The sequence below is a fragment of the Sinohyriopsis cumingii genome, unplaced genomic scaffold (assembly GCF_028554795.1).
Source record: "Sinohyriopsis cumingii isolate HCF-2022 unplaced genomic scaffold, ASM2855479v2 utg002228l, whole genome shotgun sequence".
NCBI lineage: Eukaryota > Metazoa > Mollusca > Bivalvia > Unionida > Unionidae > Sinohyriopsis > Sinohyriopsis cumingii.
In genome coordinates, this window is record NW_028316164.1 from 838,290 (window position 1) to 862,497 (window position 24,208).

At 35.5% G+C, this 24,208-nt stretch overlaps 1 protein-coding gene across 1 annotated transcript in view; it reads left to right on the forward strand.

The window, feature by feature from the left end:
• LOC149770906 (uncharacterized) overlaps positions 1-23,851 on the forward strand; it is a 48,083-nt gene extending 24,232 nt beyond the window's left edge. Inside the window, exons 4-7 of the mRNA XM_089949004.1 lie at positions 16,499-19,670; positions 19,776-20,131; positions 21,865-22,154; positions 22,407-23,851. Of these exons, the coding sequence (XP_089805130.1) occupies positions 16,499-19,670; positions 19,776-20,131; positions 21,865-22,154; positions 22,407-23,723 (5,135 nt within the window). The 3' untranslated portion in view covers positions 23,724-23,851. The remainder of the gene's footprint in view (positions 1-16,498; positions 19,671-19,775; positions 20,132-21,864; positions 22,155-22,406) is intronic.
• Positions 23,852-24,208: the final 357 nt, after the last annotated feature.

The window sequence follows — 24,208 nt, forward strand, 5'->3', positions numbered from 1 at the left end:
CATACTGCGTCAGGTGGCATTTTCAAACTAATCCAGTTGGAATTTCTCATTTAAGGAAGGCATCTAATCTACATGTTTCACTATTGCTTGCTCTTTTCTATCCAAGATGAAGTTTTGTAGCTCTTTTAAACTTAAAACTTTGTGATAAGAGATGCATGTTGATGCCATCTTTTTATACCTGTCCTGGTCACTAGTACATTCAGTAATATGCACTTGACCTATTGAATGTTCATGATCACTGACTGATTACTGTACGAATATAAACAAGATAAACATGGATATCAGTTGTATAGACATTTATTTGGTGTCCACTTTTTTTTAAGCTTATGTGACACTTTTCAGTCACTGACTAATTACAGACCAGAAGGTATTGCATGTAATTTCTGTGGTCATTCTTATTCTGCACTAGCATCAGCTGCATAGTAACTTTAAACAGCACTTGACAAATGCCTCAATAAGCAATTTTCTTATGGCAGAGAACTGTCTGGTATGAAAGAAACATGGCCGAACCATCCCACCCAAGGTATCACATACAGCTCCAGGTCTAATTGCACCTTACCAACAGCATAGGGTATTTTAATATCAGTAATATTTTACCTGTCACTGTCGCTGCTAACCTTTCCATAATGTAAATTACGCAAATCCAATTATGAAAATTACATTCTCCCATTAGATGGAAAGTTGTAGAAAGCTTAGAACTGGAAGAAAAAAAACCCTACCACTCTGCTCCCCATGTCATAGATCCAGTCACTGTAGTCATCCCCATTTTCAAGGATGACATTATGACTTGGTCGTAAATTTCATGCTATACAGAATTTTTGCCTTTGCTTGCATTGTATAAGTCATATTTGGCATTGAAATACCGCTTTCCATATTGTTAAAGTATTATTCCCTCAATTCCATTGCATATATGATTGTATTAGGTGCTTTCTATTAAGCTTTTAAGACAAATGTGTTCCAGTTGTCTGCAGTGCCCTTTGTAATAATATCCCTAGCAGTGATCAGGACCATAGTCTATAATTGTACCTTTTCTATCCTACTTCAGTTACAGTTGTTTTTCTCAGATTTGTAATTTCTGACAACTATTAGTGTGTATTTAATATGATGAATGATGATTCATTGACTATTGCTATATGTTCATTTTAGTCTCATTTTAGCAGGTCATATACCAGCATAATCATCTTTATCATGTTCTAGTGATCATACTCTTTATAATTATTATGTGTTTCTTTGGTTTTGAACCATTCATTGCATCTGACTTCAGGTGGCCTGCCATCCATTTACATTATCATCAGTTTTTGATATTATTGTCAATTGTTTTCAGATTTTCTAGTTTGCATCTATGTAAAGGCAGGGATGGGGAAAATGTGGACTTAAAAAATTCCATTGTGATACACATTCCACCTGCCTTGCAAGTACTAATTGCCATTGGACAGATGTGAGTCCTTTCTGCTGTTTATTGTCAGAAGAGGTCAGAGACATTACAAAAAGTAGACACATATATACACTAAGAAGGAAAGAACATCTCCAGAACATACTGGATCCTTATCTGAGTCCCTCAGGCCTCATGAAAAGATTAGCTCTTCATTGATGAAGGGCACTCCTCAATCTCAGGAGAATGTGGAGTCTGTCTCTTTGCAGACATACAAGACCCATGGACCCATAAGTCAGTGCCTGTTGTGGTTAGGACCAAGGGAGAAATGTTTAAGTTAGAGGATGAGTCACACCCCTATGAGGGAAGAGATAAAAATCCTCTCAAAGTCCACAGTACTGTGATGATGGGGACAAGTTGCCCATTTGTGAAGAGCAGCACACTCTTAGATTCCATAGCCTTGAAATGGAGAAAGGTAGGTCAACCCACTCTTGTGGGGAGAGCCAAGATCTTGATCTGTAAAATCTGAGAGGTCTTCATACACATCTGAGTCATGTGACATAGTTATTGGCTAGATAATGGTCAGTGAAAAGTGATTGAACACCAGTCAAAAGTCAGCATTCATAGGTCACTGGGCAGTGGTCACTGATGTGTGAATATCAACCAATGCTCATCAGAGCTCCTTTGTTATTGGGACAAGATTGGTTTAAGACAAGGTTATTACAGATGCATACATTTATAAATGCCACACAAGATAAAGATCAGATTGGTAGCCACCGTTTTCTTATAATTCCTCTTAATCCCTATGGGATCGGTGACATTCATTTCATGGAAGTGGCAAACTGTTCTTCCTGTTTATGTCACCGTGGATATCAGGGCTTTGGTCTTATAGTAGGGTCAATGTTGTTGGTTGCAGCCTAAATCATCTGTTGTCTAACAAAGAGGTAGGATTGTCAGTCTCCTTCCCACAGATGCCCAAAGAAGCCATTCTTGGGATATAGCAGGGATGATCAGGATTCACTCTTATACTTAGTTAGGGCATTACAGTTCTATGTGACCTTTTCTTAAGGAAGCCGAAATGGTAGGCAGCGGATTGTCCTGATGATCGAGAGAGGGATCCTTCGTTCATGGGCCCTTACTACCTCATGGGACCATCTAACTTGTCATGGAGAATCCTACAAAAGTCACAAACATACTTCATTTTCCTTCTACATTCATCCTTTGGCACACCATAGTGAAGGCCTATTTTCATTAGGGCTCATAGTTGCAGCACAAAAAGTGCTCCAGACAAATGCCAGCTTACATTATTGGATAGTCCTACAATGAGGGTGGGTATATGTTTCTGTACCAGTATTTTAATGCTATCGGCACATTTCTGGCAACACAATAACAACAGGTAAGTATTACATCATTAAGATTAATTGTATACCCAAACACACATATACAGCTACATTTTATGTAGTATCATTGACTATAACCCCATATATGTAATGATCATCCTGATACATTTTCTTTAGTCAGTACTTACAATGATCCAATATCACATATCCCTTCCTGGAAGCATACCAGGAACAACCAAAGAAACCAGAAGCCCACCCATTATAGTACCATGGCCATTTTGGTGCCATTTAGAGATTTCAAATGTTTATGAAGAGTCAGCGGTGTACTTGTCGATCCTAATGGTCAGTTACCCAGTTACCGGATCAAAGGGAAGTTATTGAATGCAAACCTGAACTGTTTTGTTGCAAATTCATGCATGTCAACCTTCCGAGGGGTATAAGCATCATTATTACTAATATGAGTCAGAAAAAATCTGAACAGAAACAGAGTAATTTATATGTTACATGCCATAATACAGAAAACCATATGAAAATGTACATTTATTTTTGCTACTTATCTGGATCTGCAGTTTGTTAAAGTTCTTGTCACAAATCCTAATAATCCATGTGGAATAGTATGAGGATAAAGAAAAAAAACAAAATGATACATTATTATATGCTCATTTTTTTCCCCGATAACTTTACATTGACAGAATCGTTCAATATTCCCCGATACTGAACGCACGCGACAATACACCTATAGCATTCACGTGAATAAAGGAACTGCTTTCTTTTGTAAATAAACAATGGACTCAGACGCCAGCACTTTTGATTTGTAAACAAATCATGTACACTCACATAAGAGGCTCTTTACGTTGTGGTTGTTTACTTGTTTCTGAATGAACTAAAACATGTTTCGTGGACTGAAAAAACCCCAGCTGTCTTGACATTTTGCTTTGATACAATGTTACATATTTATGCTAGCTACCTTGTATAAATCCTGTATTAGGTCCTTACAATAACAAGGCATATACTGTTTTCTTTAGCTGGGGATAAGAATGGCAAAATAAAATATACTTAGTTTTACATCCTGAATTTCCTCAAAATGTTTTTTCTTAATTCTCCAAATCTGAATTACATGAGTCATGTCATAGGTTTTCAATCTGGATTACACATTTCGAAAGTGTGCTGTAATTTTAATGATAAGTGCAATTGCATCCTCCTTACTGCACTCAAAATGAAATACACATTAAATTCCAAGGCGTCTTTTTGAAAATTGCAATTGAAAGACTTCATATTTTCCACACGTTATGATTTCAAACATTCAGTGACAGAAACCAAAACACATTTGCAGATGTAAACACGCTTCTCCCACGCCACTTCAATCCGATGTATTTCATGTAAAATTTGCACAGATGAATCCAGTCCAAAATCACAAACTTTCATCGAATCGAAACAAAACACCAAAATATATTCACTCCAGATCAAATGGAAAAGTTGTTGCAATGCCCAGTCATTCACAATATGACTGCAAATTTCAATTTTAACTAGACACATCATTTTCTTTCGAAAGTTATGTCGACCGCGCGACTAAGTTCAAATTTATCTGGGTGGAGTTATGTGTGCATTAATAATGATGTCATTTTGTAATGTGAAATCTGCGCTTGTTTATTTAGTTTGGAATACGGCATTCATTCATTTACGTTGTTTCTTGAATTGTATTTTGTTTATATAATTAAACCTTAGGTTGAATAAAAAAATGAGCATATAATAAAAAGGTTACTGCATTTGTGTGGGAAAATATGAACTTGTTTTGTCAGAAGGATATACTGCACTCACAAGTTCGTGCAGTATTCATTCTGAAAAACTCGTTCCTATTTTCCCATACAAATGCAGTAACCTATAATTATTTATGCACAATATTCACTTGATCTAGTCAATATCGCATATGTTTAACTTTTGCTGAAAGGCCAGAAAGTCCTCAAATTCTGAATCCTGTATTACATCAATGTAGAATTATTCTTTCAAACTTTGTAAATCGCTTTTGATATGTCCTTTTCCTGATGCAACACATTCTACAGTTTAACAGAATCCCTCTTCTTGAACATTTTTAGTCATATAACATCTACCAGAGTACCTGGGTACATATTGGCACATTTAGTGCCATTGTACCCAGTTTCTATTATGGACCTAGGACAGTATATTACCATAACACATTCTATAAATATTATAGATCCAATTAGGCCTGGTACATTTATGAATACAACTCAGCTTAATGCCATTACCAACCAGTGTTAAATAAGTACAGGATGGCCTGTAACAACTTACTACTATGGTACTGGCTAAAGTGATGTGTCAGACCCAGATGCCCCAAACGATTGCCTGGACCACAGGCAATAGACAATGATCATCTTCAAGTTATCATATATCAAAAATTGGACAGATTCCCAGTATGGTTCACAGCTGACATTGTTAACCTTCAACAAAACCATAACAAATATTGCAGGAGGCATTTTCATCACCCCATTCTTTGCTTGCTCGCAAGTTTCAGTGTCTTTACTTGTCCTCAGAATGACAGCTAATGAAATCATTTGTTTGCTTCTGTCTGAATTTTGTGCACCTCCTCCTGTTCCACTTGGCAAAGAAACACCAGCCTACTTTTAAGCAACTGATGAAGTTTTATGAGTTGGCAGACTTTGTACACTCTTCAGAGTGGCAGATACAAGACTCACATGTTGACAGAACTCTCCATCCAAATTTAATAAAGTGTACTATAAAAGACACATATTTTGTACAGTAGTCCCATCCTTTGACTGATGTATTAGGCCTGTAAATATCATAACCTTCTTCAGTATGGATGAAGCATGCACATTTCAATGCCATGCCACAATTAGTCTTGAATGTCCTTGCAATATATGCTCTTTGCTTGACCTGGTATCCATGTCTGTCATCCAGCAAGCAGCCAAGCTTCATATGTCATTATGTCCTCTGAGCAAGCTTATAAGTCAGTTTTTCCAATGGAACATGTGTTGTGCATAGCCACAATGGACACTTGCTATAAGAATGGTTGGGAATCATCAGTTAGTTGGAAGAGACGCCTGTGTCTCCACTTCTGTCTTCCTCAAAGAGCATCATAAGGCCACACTCAGATTACATCCATTGTCATGGAAGCTACTATTTCATGGGTATGTGGTGGAAGTTCAAAAGCAGGTAAATCTCACACAGTCCCAGTTTCACAGACCTCAGTAATCTTTTCAGAGCAGGGAGGAGAGAAGCAGGACAGCTATAGGGCACAGAAGACAAAGACCTGATTTACAGGCCCTATACACATTTGAAAATGAAGTGCTCAAGGGCAAATGTTGACATACTCTAAAAGCACCAGTTGAGTTATATTATAAGTTCAGACATGAATTCAATTGTTTAACTTCTAGCCTGCCTTGGATTCCTTGTCAAAAAGTACAAATCTGGTATAATCCCATCCCATCATCTCATCCATTTTGGGGCAGAGTTCAAAATGCACATGAACAGGGTCCAGGGCCTGTGTTCCTCAGGACCGTGGTTTGAAGATAATCTCAGTGGTGTCTTCTATTTGCTCAAAGAATCACATCTCATCTCAAAACTTCTTTCACTATTGTTGCAATGGATTTCATAGTTCTTGGTCACCTGTTACTGAGACCATTGTAAATGATTATTTTGTCCCAATGATTATGGAAGCATTACACATGGGACCAAACAGTCTTAGAAACTGATATTTGGTCACAACTCAGTAAATTGGACATCCTCACTTAGCTTACAGTAGATGTTCCTTTATGGGTCAAGCCTCCAGGAACCACAATTCATATGGATGCCAGCATAGCAGGTTGGGGTGCCCACCTCCTGCTATTATTTTGGGAAGCCAGCAAGTTGTGGTTTCCTTGGGTTTGACTTTGGCAAATAACTTACAATAAGGTGAATGAAATCCTAAACAGTTCTAAATGTTCTATGAAGTCCAGAAATATCAAGTATTCTGATATATCTATCAATAGTGCTAATTAATCATGATGATATAATCCAAACATGTCTTTATATGAATTCACAATAATTCCAGACAGCTAAATTTCTAAGTAAACCAAACACTTTTTAATTCCAATGAATGATTGAATTAAATAAACAAGTTCTCTCCGTTAAACACAATTAAATAAAATTCATCCAAGACTGATGATTATTGATGGGAATACTTAAATTCTTAAGTGAAAATCTCTTATATGGATAACTAATGCACAAATATGAATGAAAGATGCATATTCATTGTAGAAGTCCAAACCCATAAACATAAATAAATTAATGAATGTTCACATTACCATTACAAGGTGGTGAAAAAGTGAGATCTCATTTATTCTCTAATCAGGCAACTAACTCAAGATGAAATGAAACAACAGTCAACATGTGGTAGCTTACCTCTGAGATCTGATTGTTTATCACAAGGTGTGATTTTGACCAGGAGAGAAATTTAACAGCATTTCAACAGGCTGCCTTTCCGTATGATTTAATGTCTTCTCAGAGACACAGCCTTGGGAATTTATGGCATATGGCATCACTACTTCAGCTTGTATATATCTCAAGATTTGAAGCTGTCTCACATACCTTAGGAGACTGGTGTTGGGCCTTCTCATGGGTAAGAGGATTGACTCCCTCCACTACTTACCTATTCTACTAAGTTATTATGATTTATTTGAAGAATAGGCCAAGTTTTAGAGTAAAATATATTTCTTCAGTAATACTTAGCCAGTCATAATCAGAATGCACTTTCCCAACCTCCTCAAAATTACATCCTACTAGCAGTGTTTATTCTGTGCAAGTAATAGCCAAAGTATAGATGGCATGATTTAATCCATTCTGGTGAATGTGATTAGACATTTTGTTTCATTAAAGAAAATGCATCCCTCAGTCAACCTCAGCATTCCTCAGTTACCACCAACTTGAATGGCAGTCAATAGAATTTGAAAAATGCATCCACTTGCTTGTGCCTGGATGTACTTCAGTATGGAAAAAGTCATAGTATGTAATTACACTAAAAGCTGTACAACGGTCTTAATATGGAGCAGAGCTACATGGCACTTAATGTTATGGCAGTAAGATCTATGATCTCCCACCCCACCACCCAAAATCATATATATCAGGGTCAGTGTCTTACATTGTAAAACTATGGGCCTGATGTATATGCCTTCAATGATGAAGAATTAAATGTCATTGCAGAAAATTGCAAATTTGAATTGTTTAAGTCTCTTGGTCTTTTTCATATTTTGGATTTTTATCTGTGCCTCAGCATTTTATGGTCAAGGATCAATTGCTGTACCTTTTAAGATGTACTTTAGACTGTACCAACTACGTAGGTGGTACTTTACACTTTCGTATTTTACATTAGAATTTTAAAGAAAAAGAATTTCCCTGGCTTTCCTCACTGGTTATACTGGCTATTTAAAAAAGACCTTGTATATCTTTGGTATAATTCAAAGAATCTTTTATTCTCTTTATTTTGGTGTATGATTGATGGGTGTAATATGTTTTATAGAGTATACAGCTTGGCCTTACTCCAGATGTGCACCTTTCAAAACAAAAGTGCAAGCTCCACTTTGTCATTTTCACTTCCTGAAATTCAGAGGTAAATTGTATAAAAAAGAGCTGATACATTTTTTTACATTTTATATATTTAGTAATTCATTCATTGCACTTTCAGAAGCTGATATTGTCTAGTCTGGCAAAATTCATTTTCCCTATTTTAATAGCTGTTGTGGATAGTGTACTTTAGACTAGAGTCATTTTAGTTAGCTGTGTGCTTAGATCATGTACAATTTCCAGAAGTATAATATCCAGAGAAATATCATCCACATTACATTAATGTAGGATAGAGGTATGTCAACATTCTCTATACTTTGCTTGTTTTAAATGCAAACAACTTCACCTTACATAAGTCAATCTCTCAAAAGTACATAATAACTGGTGAGTGCCCCCGTATACTGTATGCTACTCTGGAAACCTAGATATACTGGTGATGTGATATCTGATTGGTCCGTTTGGCACCAAAGGTTCACTGTCATTGGGAGACGTTCAGCATGTGGTACATAATTGTTCTATTCAATTCTTAAAATGGCAGTGATCACAGGGACCAGTGTAAAATCCTTCATGTGCAGTATCATATATTTTATCTCATCTGACCAGAAGGCCAAGTAAGTATATAGACTGGTGTTTCATCAGTTGCTTTTATTGAACAGTTTATATAAAAAATATGACATTCTGTATTATTAATTTGGCATTTTTAATTTGTTTTATGTTTCTCTTTAGGAAATACCTAAATTTACATGGCACTGCATAGCTAGGATTGTTTTACTGTGGCATTGAGGGGCTTTAGGTGGCCAAGTGGTCAAAATCACTCGCCATTTTAAGTGACCACTGCCATTTCAACTTCTGTCTGCATGTGTTCAAGTCTCAGGCTTAGCCAGTGTGTTTATGTGAGAAAGCTGCAAGTAGCTTCCCAGGGTTTGTGGTTCTTACTGGGGTTTTCTTGGGTTCTTCTTCAACCATTTATACTGGCCACCATATATAGCCTATCTTGCACCAAGAAACAGCAACAACTTTGGCACTGGATACCAGGTACCCAGGACTTGTTTAATGTGGCAATGTATAGCTAGGATTATGCAGATGTGGCACTGTATAGCTAGGGTTGTGTTTATGTGGCACTGTACAGTTTCATGGTGTTAATGTAGCACTGTATAACTAGGATTGAGCCAGTGTGGTTCCACATAGCTAGGACTATCTTAATGCAGCACTGTTTTGTTGGATTGTGCTAATGTGGCATTTTATAGCTAGACTTGTATTAATGTGGCACTGATGGCTAGGATTATGCTAATGTGGTACTGTATAGCTAGAATTGTGTTATGTGGTACTGTATAGGTAGGATTGTGTTAATGTGGCACTGTATAACTAGGGTTGTATTAAATTGTGGCACTGTATAGCTAGGGTATAGCTAACGTAGCACTGTATAACTAGGACTTGACAGTTGGTAACATCACATTATTAAACAATATTCTGGTCAGAAATGCCATGTCTTAGCCACTGAGCCACCTAAGCTCCTTTGTGTAGCAATCATAGTGGCTTTCAATTTATTTCTTCAGGGAGTAGGGATAGACATAGGAATCGATGCTGACTGCATATGATCCAAGCTTTTCTTTCCTTCCTTCAGTTTTATCATTGCTATGTATCAATCCTCCCTGGATGTAATAACAGTGAAAACACTCAAGCTTTTCGTTGCTCTCCACACTTTGACCATGACTTTGCATCAGTGTTCCCTGGATTTAATTACAGAATTACAGTGCCAACACTCAAACTTTTCTTTCCTCTCAAGTTTTAACATTACTTTGTATCAGTGTTCCATGGATGATTAAACAGTGCCAACATTCAAACTTTTCTTTCCTTTCCACACTTTTATCACTGCTGTGTATCAATGCTCCCAGGATGTAATAACAGTGCCAATGCTCAAGCTTTTCTTTCCTTTCCACACTTTTATCACTGCTGTGTATCAATGCTCCCAGGATGTAATAACAGTGCCAACACTCAAGCTTTTCTTTCCTATCCACACTTTGAACACAACTTTGTATTAATGATCCCTGGATGTAATTACAGAATTAGTGCCAACACTCAAGCTTTTCTTTCCTTTCAGTTTTAACACTACTTTGCATCAGTGTTCCCTGGGTGTAATAACAGTGCCAACACTCAAACTTTTCTTTCCTTTCCACATTTTTAGCTCTGCTGTGCATCAACGCTCCCAGGATGTAATAACAGTGCCAACACTCAAACTTTTCTTTCCTTTCCACATTTTTAGCTCTGCTGTGCATCAACGCTCCCAGGGTGTAATAACAGTGCCAACACTCAAGCTTTTCTTTCCTTTCCACACTTTGAACACAACTTGACATCATTGCCCCCTGGATGTAATAACAGTGCCAACACTCAAGCTTATGTTTCTTTTCAACACTTTTAACACTGCATTTGCATCTGTTCTCCCTGGATGCAATAAGAGTGCCAACACTCAAAGTTTATTGTGGATTTTAGTCACAGTGGAATCTAATAATCAGTCTTCTACCCATCATTCATATGCAAATCAGGCCAGATTATAAATTCAAACCATGTTAATCTGGAACTTAACTAAATCTATTTAGTCAGTTGGATTCTTGACTACTGTTTAAATCTTAGGAAAACTGTTTCCCTCATCATGCTTTAATATGGAAGATTCTATGAACCTTTTTTACTTAATTCATGACAAAGCAGTTGAGGCAGCAGTTTTACATAGTTTAAAAGAAGTGATATAGACACTACCTATGCTACTCAGCTACTCTCATTAAAAAAAATGTACAAATGCTGGTGGAGAACATTTTGCTTTGGAATGCTGACTCTGTAACTGTTTCTAATGTAAAATGCATATCTGAATGGAATATCAAACTAAACTTTAGATATGGACAAGGCATTGATCATAAGCGTAACAGTATCTTCGTTAAAATTATATAATCATCAAACAGTGGACATTGGTAATGAAATTCTGTTTTTGATCATTATTGAAGACATTAGAAACTAAAAAACTGAAAGTGTCATGAAAAAAGAAATGTGAAAAGTGAAGAAATATTATCACCAATGCAACGAAAAGCAATTAAAATGCATAGCTTTTTTTGACCTGTGTAAATAAATAATAGCAGAAACTCATAAGATCGATCATAATATAAACAAAGTTGTCAGAAATAAAAGTACACTGAAAGATATTAACTCTAGCACCAGAAATCAGAACTTGTCTTAACTTCCAAAATATTCTGGGAAAGAAGAGCATATGACTGTTTCTGCTGAGATAAGCTCTAGTCACAAAAAGTATTGTAAAAATGGTGAGATAAGCTAGGTCACAAATATGTTATGAATGGTGAGATAAAATCTGGTCACAAAATTGTTATGAATGGTGAGATAAGCTCAGCTCACAAAAAATGTTTTGAATGGTGAGCATCACTATACTGATATTGGCAGCAGAACTCGTGGTTCTTTCAATACCAGGGATTCTTCTCATAACAATCTACCCACCTGAGGGAATTTCCATTACAAAATACTACTGATTGGTGACTCAGTCATTAAATATGTCAATGAAAGACCATGGGTCAAAGTCAAATCATTTTCTGTGGTGGGAACTTTTCTATATTTATTAGGAACAGTGAAACAGACATTTCTCAATTAGACAACATTATCATCAGTCTTAGAGGAATGATGTTAACAACAACATTGATACTGAACAAAATTAAGACAGTATTTACCACATTCTAAACAAGCATCTACATGGAAAACCCAACTTTCAAGGTAAACATTTGTACAGTTTCTTCAAGAAATGACACTGATCTTTGAAACATGAATGCCTTATTAGAGCAGCTATATGCAGTGAATGGGACCAAAATGATTGACATTGAAAATGCAAGTAGAAACAACTTTGAAAATTGAAACAACTTTTGAGACAAATGTATCACCGAGCAATAAATTTACATTTTCTGATTTAGATTTAACAGATTAACATTAAAATTAATTCAAATGTTATCTGAGTCCAGATAACAAATGTCTCCTTAGAACCCTTTGTTTAGAACATGCACATAGATTTTGACAATGATAAACAATAAAGATCTAATAAAAAAAACACTAGAGTTAAAATCCCTGAAGGGATTAGGGAAATAAGTAGACAGGTACAATATTGTAGCATCAATAGAGGATTTTAAGGCATTAATTTAGTGTTGTTTGATGCTGTGAAAATTAAAAACTGTGGCAACATAGATCACAAGGCCTAATCTAAAATATTCAAGAGAATTAAACTGGTATTTACTGAAATACTTTCATTGTTTAGTGAGTACTGAAGAACAAGTATATTAATTATTAATATCTTCTTTTTTTCCCTGCACTCTCTTAATTAAGTAGATAACATACTTTTTTCATTCACTCCCTTAATTCTGTAGATAACATTCCTCTTTGTACTCCATTGATTCAGTAGATAATATACTTTTCCCAGCATTCCCTTAACTCAGTGGGTAACATACTATTTCCCTGCACCCCTTCAGAGCAAATAATGCAATATAAACTCAGAGAGAAGTAACTAATTTGTCATAAATGCTATTATTTATAGTTTTTTAAATTTTCATTGTTATTTTGTTTAAAATATATATACTGTGTTTTAGAACCTTATTTTAGCTGATGAATTCAAGTGGAGTGCATCGGCTGCATTATAGCTATTTATAGAACAGGGGATTATCCATCAGTACAGTAATAGCTATGTCAACATAGTATCGTAACATAAAAAATAATCTAGCAGTGATGAGCGATTTAAAGCTTGTAACATTCCACAGCATGGTCTTAATCTTTTATGTAAATTGACTAATGTGATCTGAGTAAACATTCAACATTCAAAGCAAAGTATGTGTAACTTTGTTTGACATATAAATGACTCTTGGATTTGATGCTCTCGTGAGTTCATTGTGACTTGGCCGAATCATTATTGTCCAGACAGATGATTAAACAATTGTAATTTCTATAAATCTCTTATCGTATTCATTAACATTTTAGGCTATCTACAGGGGCTAATTTTTTTACAAACAAAATTATATCATTCCAAAAATAATGGTTCAGTGTCCAATAGTCAAACAGTGCAAGACGTTCACCATGACAGTTACATTGGAGGAGTAGCTGGATTTTTAACCCCCACATCGTAACTATCAAGGAAGGCCTCTTACATTATAGTATTATAGTATTGTGAATCCAATCCTTATATCAATTTACCTATAGTTTTAAAATCATTTTCAATGAGCCATGGTGAAAGTCCTGTACAATATATTCCCAATGCTCTTCTTGGCAGATTTGGTTTTCCAAGTTTTTTCTAACCTAGTCAAAGAAATAAATACTAATCATCAGAAAAGTTAAAAGGAATTTTTTTCTTTTGGTTCTGTCAAATCAATTTATTAACTTTTATAAATACAAACCTATTGTTATGCGTAAAATATAGTCCCAACCAAAGTTTAAATAGTATTAAGATTTAAAAGTAGAATCTACTTTTCTTACAAACTATAAATCAAAGAACAGGTGTTCTTCTGAATAAACAAAACATTTTAAAGACAATCATTTTTCCAATGCATGTTATGCCACATTGTTGTATGCACTATCCTTTTGAGTACAGTTGACGAGCCATGTGTATGCAATGTAAAGTGTCACATTATATTATTGCTATATTCATGTGAAAGAAGGTTCACTGGATTCAGCAATTCCCATATATACTGTAATGTATTTGTGACTTCATATTTGCAGTGATTGATTTTGGAACAGTAGACTGCAGAATATGCAAACTAATTTAATTTTGACTCAGATTTACCACACATATTTACCACTCAGATTTACCACACATATTTACCAGACAGATTTACCACTCAGATTTGCCACACATATTTACCACTCAGATTTACCAAACAGATTTACCACTCAGATTTACCACACAGATTTACCAGACAGATTTACTACACATATTTACCACACATATTTACCACCTAAATATGCAGTGATTGCATCAACTTGTGTCAGTTTGAAGACTATTTTATGTAATCATTCTTCTGTGAACAGAGGTGAGTTTATTTACTTCTGTTAGTGGATATTTAAATCATCTTTATCTATAGTGTTGATTCCATGCTACAGATGTATCGCCCCCTCCCCAACCCACCATGACACACACCTGTTATCAACTAAGCAATACCAGGGCATAGTTTTACTTGTTATTATTGTCATTGTCTTGGGGTTTTACCATTTTTTATGTTATACATTAAATAACATACTCTTGTGGTGGTAAATTGGTTATATTGAAACAGATGAGACCATTTTTTGCCATTTTGTTTTCGTGAGTAAAAAAAATAAAATGGCCACCAGAATGTTAATCAAAACAAGAAACAACAAGAGGCGGGGTTACAAAACTTTTCCCATGATTGTAGCCAATCAGTAAGGATAATATGGCACAATAATTTCCTGGGCTAATTTGGACCAATCAGAATTGCATAGAGCAATATGTAAATGTGTGGTAATAAAAAAAAAATATGAAACTGCAGATACTGTAGAAAAACTATACCGACTATCTGATAAAATGCCACTATGTTAAATGTGGTAATATTTTCCAATATTATCTTGAAATTTACACAATACGTGTTAATTTTTCTTAAAAGTTAAATAAATACTTTCAGTACCGTTGTCATAAATAAAAACTATTTTATCTATTTCATGTGTAAAATGTAACACCTAACACAGGTAACCAATTGATGGCTTTTGATATACATGAATGGTTGATTGTTTGGATTCTTCTTAAGTTTACATTAAACCGATTAATGGCTATATAATTTCAAGTAACTTTCCCAATGACATATAGTGGCAATAAACCCAGAGTGGCCTGGATTAATATTGAAATAATAATCCTTCCAGTAACAGGCTATAAAAAGTGATTGGTTTCGTTTCTAACTATTTCTCTTAATACATTTTTTGATAATTACTACAGATTACAAACTGAATACATGTAACTGGGATTTTAGAAGGGTAGGTAAGATCACAAAATAAACTTTTTTTCACTTGATGTCACCTCCAATTTTTAAAAATACAATCCTGTGCAAGTTAATAAAATTTGAGTTGCCTAAAAAAATTATCCACTTTTTCAGCATGCTCTGGGTATATCATTTTTGCCTCTTCCCAAGAGATGCAATTAGTTAGTTTGGTAAATACTTCCTCCAATTTAGACTTCCACTTCAATTTTTGTAAGTAGAAACATTAATAATATTTTTATGCATTACTGTCAATGGCTACTTTAGATTACTTTTTTAGTTTTCAAACTGAACAGCTTTCATTTCATTTTAATTATCAAAAATAAAATAAATGCTATTGAGGAAAATAAACTGTATATAAACATATTAATAGTAATTTTTAAACAAATTGAGATATATTGAAACATTCATAATATTGGAACTTTAATAAATTTAACAATTAATATATAACTAATTGGACTTACTTGCACAGGAAAACATTTCTCCAGACTATTTACTTTTTTGTAAGTGTTAAGATTTGTATCACTGCCACAAAACATTCCTCTAACATGTTTACAATATTAGCAACTGTTGTCGCACTTGTTGCAGGAACATCCTATTTAATTCATGATATAATTTCCTTCAAGAAATTATGAATGAGTCATTGTCTATTGTGCTAAATATATTTCAGGAATCAATTTAAATTAAGTAGAATTAAAAAAGAAACTATTAATGTAAAATCATGAGTATTGTGAATGTATTCGAGCAATACCCTAATTAAAGTCTCTTCCATTTTACCAAATGGATCAGTCTTTTCAAACAAGCAATGCATTATTAAAAATTATTTCATTTAATTGAAAATCCCTGAAATTCATATTGGGGAGGGTGCTTTATCACGGCTTGGACTGATGCAGTTGCTGCTATTATTATTATTATAGTTATTATCCAGTAAGAGAACCATGCTATATTATTAACCTGTCTCCCACTTGTTCATAACACTGGCAAGGCAAGTGCCCTGGGGTTATCATAAAAGTTCTGTACTCCTTTGATGATTTTGATTAACACAGTTATTATTATTATTATTGTTATTATTATTATTATTATTGTTGTTCTTGTTGCTGATGCTATTCATCTTGATGATGATAATATTAATTCTTCACTTTAGCTGTTGTTACTTGTGTTGATAAATCTATTGATCACAAATTTAATTTTCTTTTTAGATGTTCAAGAGATACAACGGTTGCTAATTAAGGCCTATGAACATGTCCAGGTGATTTCAATGAGCCCAGTATTTGAAAGTGCTGTCAACTTGAAAAACCTTGAAGATTTCTACACAGACATAGTCATAGAAGAAGAAATAGAAGAGTCTGTTCAACAGAGGAAGAATGAGAAAAAAGATAATAAGGAGAAGGTCACAAGTTTTAGACAGATTTTTTATAAAGATGGCAAGAATGTAACACGTATTATTGTTAAAGCTCCTGCTGGTCAAGGAAAATCTACTTTTTGTAGGAAATTTGTGCATACTTGGTGTTCTGTCCAAAAGAAAAAATTAAATCTTCTCAATGATGTTACAGTCTCTGACAAATCTGAAACAAATGGTCTGAAACATGAAGATGAGATGCTCAGGTTTGATGTTTTATTGTATGTCTGTCTTAGAGACATCTCAGATGAGAAAACATTGATGGATGTGGTACACACACAATTCCCACTTCATGAATCACAAGGTATGTCACACAGATCTCATATTGAAGCATTAATTGGGCAAGCAGAGAACAATAAGGTTTTACTTATTATGGATGGCCTCGATGAAATGGGATATTCATCATCCTTCATTCAAAAAATAATGCAAAGGAGCCTGTATCCGCACCTTACAGTTCTTGCCACAACTCGACCATGGAAGATTGGTCAGTTAAATCTAATCAGATCTGCTGATATTGACTTGTTGCTGGATCTCCAGGGGTTCAGCTATGAAAACAGTATGTTGTTTGCCAAGAGGATCTTTGATAAGTACTACAGTAATGAGTCTGCCATAAAACAGTTTCAAGTGGATATTAGGTCAAATAATTTGATTAGAAGTCTCATCCATGTACCACTTATCTTGCTGTTTATTGTCCATGTTTGGTATGAGAAGAAATCCTTCCCACAAACAATTCATGAACTGTACTTGGACATTTTTAATGTAATGGTCAAAAGGTACATGGAGGTTATGAGGAGGAAGCAAGAAAGTAAGGAAAAAGAGGATGATAAGAAAAATGTTTTGCTGAAAACATGGCCACTAGAAAGCACAACTTTCAGTTTAACTCATAAGCTAAGAAATCAGTCACTTGTTCAGCAATTTGGTGAGGAGTTTCTGGCTGCTCTGTGTGAAGTTGCGAGTCAGTTTTTGACCACAAATACAGAAGAAACTTCCTTGGTTTTTGAAAACCAGGCTTTTGTGAAATTACTTGGAAACGATGGGTTATCAAAGTTTCAGACAGCCCTAGACTTGGGTATTCTTTCAAATTCAGACTCACCTGGAATATTTAGGAAGAAAATATGTCTGACTTTTCTTCACAAAACGGTACAAGAGTTTTTTGCAGCCATAAACATATGTTGTAGAGAGAACAGATGCAACATTTTTCTAGATTCATTAAATACACTGGGTGATGTATTTGAAAATGAGAATATCATAATGTTTGTGGCAGGCATTTCCCCAATTCATTGTCAAAAGATATATGAGAAGATATATGAAATATGTGATGAAGATATGGATCTGAATTATTTCAGAAGATATCATTTCGGGAATCTATGTAGACTTTATAGCAACTGTGTCAGGGAAGCCTGTGAAGAGACTCTTAGTCTGAAATTGTACTATCTGTATTACAATGGAGAGGATTTCATCAAGTATATGATTAAGGATTATTTTTACCAAGGTGACATTATGTTGGATTTGCAAAGTCTTAGAAATGTGACCATGGAACTTAAACTGTTGCTATCAAAGTGTACTCAGCTCAAGTGTCTGGATCTGGTTAACTGTAAGTTAGATGATCCTGCATTGGATTTGTCAGAGTTTACCAGTCTGACTAATCTCAGTCTTGAATATGTGACCATGAAAGGTAAACTATTGCTATCAAAGTGTACTCAGCTCGAGTATCTGAATGTGTATGTTTGTAACTTTGATGATACAACATTGGATTTGTCAGAGTTTACCAGTCTGACTGATCTCAGTCTTAGTAATGTGACCATGAAAGGTAAACTATTGCTATCAAAGTGTACTCAGCTCAAGTGTCTGAATCTATATGGTAGTAACTTTGATGATGCAACATTGGATTTGTCAGAGTGTACCAGTCTGACTGATCTCAGTCTTAGTAATGTGACCATGAAAGGTAAACTATTGGTATCAAAGTGTACTCGGCTCCAGTGTCTGAATCTGGATGGTAGTAACTTTGATGATGCAACATTGGATTTGTCGGAGTGTACCAGTCTGACTGATCTCAGTCTTAGTAATGTGACCATGAAAGGTAAACTATTGCTATCAAAGTGTACTCAGCTCCATTGTCTGAATCTGGATGGTAGTAACTTTGATGTTGCAACATTGGATTTGTCGGAGTGTACCAGTCTGACTGATCTCAGTCTTCCAGATGTGACCATGAAAGGTAAACTATTGCTATCAAAGTGTACTCAGCTCAATTGTCTGAATCTGTATGGTAGTAGCTTTGACGACGCAACATTGGAATTGTCAGAGTGTACCAGTCTGACTGAGCTCAGTCTTAGTAATGTGACCATGAAAGGTAAACTATTGCTCTCAAAGTGTACTCAGCTTGAGTATCTGAATGTGAATGGTAGTAACTTTGATGATGCAACATTGGATTTGTCAGAGTGTACCAGTCTGACTTGTCTCAGTCTTTCATTTGTGACCATGAAAGGTAAACTATTGCTATCAAAGTGTACTCAGCTTGAGTATCTCAATCTGGATGGTAGTAACTTTGATGATGCAACATTGGATTTGTCAGAGTGTACCAGTCTGACTTGTCTCAGTCTTAGAGATGTGACCATGAAAGGTAAACTATTGCTATCAAAGTGTACTCAGCTCAAGTGTCTGAATCTGGATATTAGTAACTTTGATGATGCAACACTGGATTTGTCAGAGTGTACCAGTCTGACGTATCTCAGTCTTAGAGATGTGACCATGAAAGGTAAACTATTGCTATCAAAGTGTACTCAGCTCAAGTGTCTGAATCTGGATGGTAGTAACTTTGATGATGCAACATTGGATTTGTCAGAGTGTACCAGTCTGACTGATCTCAGTCTTAGAGATGTGACCATGAAAGGTAAACTATTGCTATCAAAGTGTACTCAGCTCAAGTGTCTGCATCTGGATGGTAGTAACTTTGATGTTGCAACATTGGATTTGTCGGAGTGTACCAGTCTGACTGATCTCAGTCTTCCAGATGTGACCATGAAAGGTAAACTATAGCTCTCAAAGTGTACTCAGCTCAAGTGTCTGTATCTGGTTAGGTGTGAGTTAGATGATGATGCAACACTGGATTTGTCAGAGTGTACCAGTCTGACTGAGCTCAGTCTTGAAGATGTGACCATGAAAGGTAAACTATTGCTATCAAAGTGTACTCAGCTCAAGTATCTGAATCTGGATAGTAGTAACTTTGATGATGCAACATTGGATTTGTCAGAGTGTACCAGTCTGACTGATCTCAGTCTTAAAGATGTGACCATGAAAGGTAAACTATTGCTATCAAAGTGTACTCAGCTCAAGTGTCTGAATCTGAATGGTAGTAACTTTGATGATGCAACATTGGATTTGTCAGAGTGTACCAGTCTGACTGAGCTCATTGTTAGAGATATGACCATGAAAGGTAAATTATTGTTATCAAAGTGTACTCAGCTCAAATATGTGAATTTGTGTCCTTCTTACTTAGATTATATTACAATGGATTTAAGAAAGTCAGAATTTGAATTCACTACATTGGATTTGTCAGAGTGTACCAGTCTGACTAATCTCAGTCTTGAAGATGTGACCATGAAAGGTAAACTATTGCTATCAAAGTGTACTCAGCTCCATCATCTGAATCTGAATGGTAGTACCGTATTTTCTGGCCTACAAGTCGATGCGGAGTTTAAGTCGAATTGACCAATTTTGTAAATTTTCCATCCTTCGTCCATATATAAGTCGATTCGGAGTATAAGACCAGGCCAGGTCAATAACTTGGCCTTGTATTTTATACTAGTAACTTCCGGTTGCATGAATATTGATGGTATCGTTGTATGATATTCCATATTACCGGCAATCGTGAAATTGCATTTTTATATATACTATTTTTTAAGTGTTTGTTCTGTTTGGACTTGGATATAATTAACATTTTATTACTAATCTATTCAGTGATATACCCCACTATTTATCGGCTAGTTCGAATACAAAGTAATGGGTATGATCTCTTGTCCTTATAACAAATTTTGTATGGACAATGACTTCAATAAAATGTTGACAGATTTTCATTTCCCTAAAAAAAAACTCATTTCCCTACTGGCAGCCTCGCTGATTTGACCTATTCTGTCGATTCTTGCCCTCAATCTGGTTTCAATTATAGCCAAAGCGCTAAGCGTGTTTAATTACCATGTAAATAACACTGCATAGCCATGTGGTTGTTGTGACAATGTACATCGTAATTAAAACAAGAATGAATTGTTGATTTAGAGGTGTTTATTGATAATAGAATATAGTAGGCTCGTAATACATGAGGATTATCACAATCATCAGGTAACTCAAAATACCGTCTTTTTTCTCTTTGCAAAAGCTACAAATAAAAACCGCCCTGAATAAAAGAACGATATTGTACACGGACAATCTTTATCATCTCTCACTCTCTCTCTCGTGCGCACACACACAAGCACGTGCGCGCTCACAATATATCTGATTTTAGTTTAGTTTAAACCATGTTTGTTTTAATTATGATATCCATTGCAACAAGAGCCACGTCGCTGTGCATGCTATGATTATTCCTTCCAGTTGAAACCAGTCTTGAGTGCAAGATTCAACAGATGAGATAAACTCAGTGAGGCTCACGTGTGTCCAACATTATACTGGAAAATCAAATATTAATGGACCAGTTATTTCATATCTTTTTGTTTAGGAACAAACAATATGCTTTGAATTAGTACAGTACACTATAGAGTATAGACCGCAAGTGTGCTATGCGGCCCGGTGAAGTTTTTACCGGTACGGTAAATTGTTTTCTTTTATTTTATGTTTGAGAAATAAGAAAAAACACACGCAGAATGCAAAATAAATAATGACAAAACTTACAAATATAAACGCAGTCATATTAGTTTATGACAATTTATTGACATAGTAATTTAACATGAATTTGTACTTCTATGTGACCTGTTTTCGATTATGCCGATTATAGAGCAATGTCAATAGCATACCGGATACCGTAATCCATATATAGGTCGATGCAATTTCAATGACACAATCCATATATAAGTCGATTCGGAGTATAAGACGAAGACCAAACTTTCAAGTCAAAAAGTATCGACTTATATGCCAGAAAATACGGTAACTTTGATGATGCAACATTGGATTTGTCAGAGTGTACCAGTCTGACTGAGCTCATTCTTAGAGATGTGACCATGAAAGGTAAATTATTGTTATCAAAGTGTACTCAGCTCCATCATCTGAATCTGAATGGTAGTAATTTTGATGATGCAACATTGGATTTGTCAGAGTGTACCAGTCTGACTAATCTCAGTCTTATAGACGTGACCATGAAAGGTAAACTATTGCTATCAAAGTGTACTCAGCTCAGTTGTCTAAAACTGGTTAGGTGTAAGTTAGATGATGCTACATTGGATTTGTCAGAGTGTACCAGTCTGACTGAGGTAAGTCTTGAAGAAGAAACCATGACATGTAAGCCATTGCTGTCAAAGTATATTCATCTCAATTGTCCTATTCTGGATTATTATTCTGACTAATGTACTGTATTGGATTAGACTGATGAACTGCATGAACTTTATAGCATGGACAGACTGATTTGTATCATCCATGATAATGTAGAAATGTATAAGATCAATAAGGTATTGATGTGTAACAGTCTGACCCAGTGTACACAACTACAGAAATTATCATTAAAGAATATGGATCTGGATATGGGATGGCTTGATTTGCACAATATGGACAGACTGACTTTTATCACCCTTGATAATGTAGAAATGTGTAAGATCAATAAGGTATTGATGTGTAACAGTCTGTCCCAGTGTACACAGCTACAGAAATTATCAATGAAGAATATGGATCTGGGTGATGGACTAATCAACCTTAATAGCTTGATCATGAATCAGCTTGTTGTAGTCACCCTTGATAATATAATTATAAGCACAGACAGTATGGAGCTTTTGTGTAACAGACTGTCTTGGTGTAAAGGACTAAGGACATTATCACTGAAGAATCTGGATCTGGGTGATGGACGACTTAGCTTTAAAAGCCTGAATGTGCTTGTTGAACTCACCTTTGATAATGTAACTATGCACAAATATAGCATGAATATGTTGTGTAACAGCCTGTCCTGGTGTACACAACTAGAGAAATTATCACTGAAGAATCTTGATCTTGGTGATGGATTAATCAACCTTGAAAGCCTGAATCAGCTTGAAGAACTCACCCTTGATAATATAACTATGTGCAAAGACAGTATGGAGTTGTTGTGTAACAGTCTGTCTCAGTGTAAAGGACTAACAACATTATCACTGAAGAATCTGGATCTGGGTGATGGACGACTTAGCTTTAAAAGCCTGAATGTGCTTGTTGAACTCACCTTTGATAATGTAACTATGCACAAATATAGCATGAATATGTTGTGTAACAGCCTGTCCTGGTGTACACAACTAGAGAAATTATCACTGAAGAATCTTGATCTTGGTGATGGATTAATCAACCTTGAAAGCCTGAATCAGCTTGAAGAACTCACCCTTGATAATATAACTATGTGCAAAGACAGTATGGAGTTGTTGTGTAACAGTCTGTCTCAGTGTAAAGGACTAACAACATTATCACTGAAGAATCTGGATCTGGGTGATGGACTACTCAGGTTGGACAACATGGAGGAACTGTATTTTCTCATCATTGATAGTGTGACCATGTGTAAATATGGAAATGTTAGACTCTGTACCAGCCTGTCTCTGTGTAAAGGACTAAGGACATTATCACTAAAGAATCTGGATCTGGAGAATGCACTACTCATCTTGGACAAGATGAAGGAACTTTATGTTTTTGAGGTTACTAATGTGACCATGTGTAAAGATGGATATATGATGCTGAGTAACAGCATGTCCAAATGTACTAAACTTAAACACTTACAACTGAGTAAGCAATACCCATGTTGGACAACCTGTGTGACAACGCCTGGTGAATACAGCCAAGTCATCGTGGCAACATCTTTAGCTTTGCTATGATTACTCTTATGCACACATAGGCCAGATGATGAAAGAGAAGGCTGCTGATAGTTGTGGGAAATGTGCTATGAATAGTTGCAAGAAATATATATCTGATATCTGTATTATGAATGTTACAAGGAGATTAGTTTTTGATGATGATGTTGATATCAATCCAAGTAGGTGAAAGACATGTAATAATACTGTATATTAATATTATCTACAAAATGACAGTTGAATAGCAAACAAGCTTTCCCTGTATCTGCACCATCTTTCAGAATTGTTTCTTAACCCCAGAGTGGAACTAAAGGCATTATTGTGTTGATATGAAACTAGCATTGCTCCATAACCCCAGAGTGGAATTAAAGACATTATTATGTGGACATGAAACTGGCATTGCTCCATAACCCCAGAGTGGAACTAATGGCAAGATTATGTGGATACGAAACTCAATGGGTCTAAAAATGCAAGGCTATAACTCTACAGACATATGATCTTGAAAATTG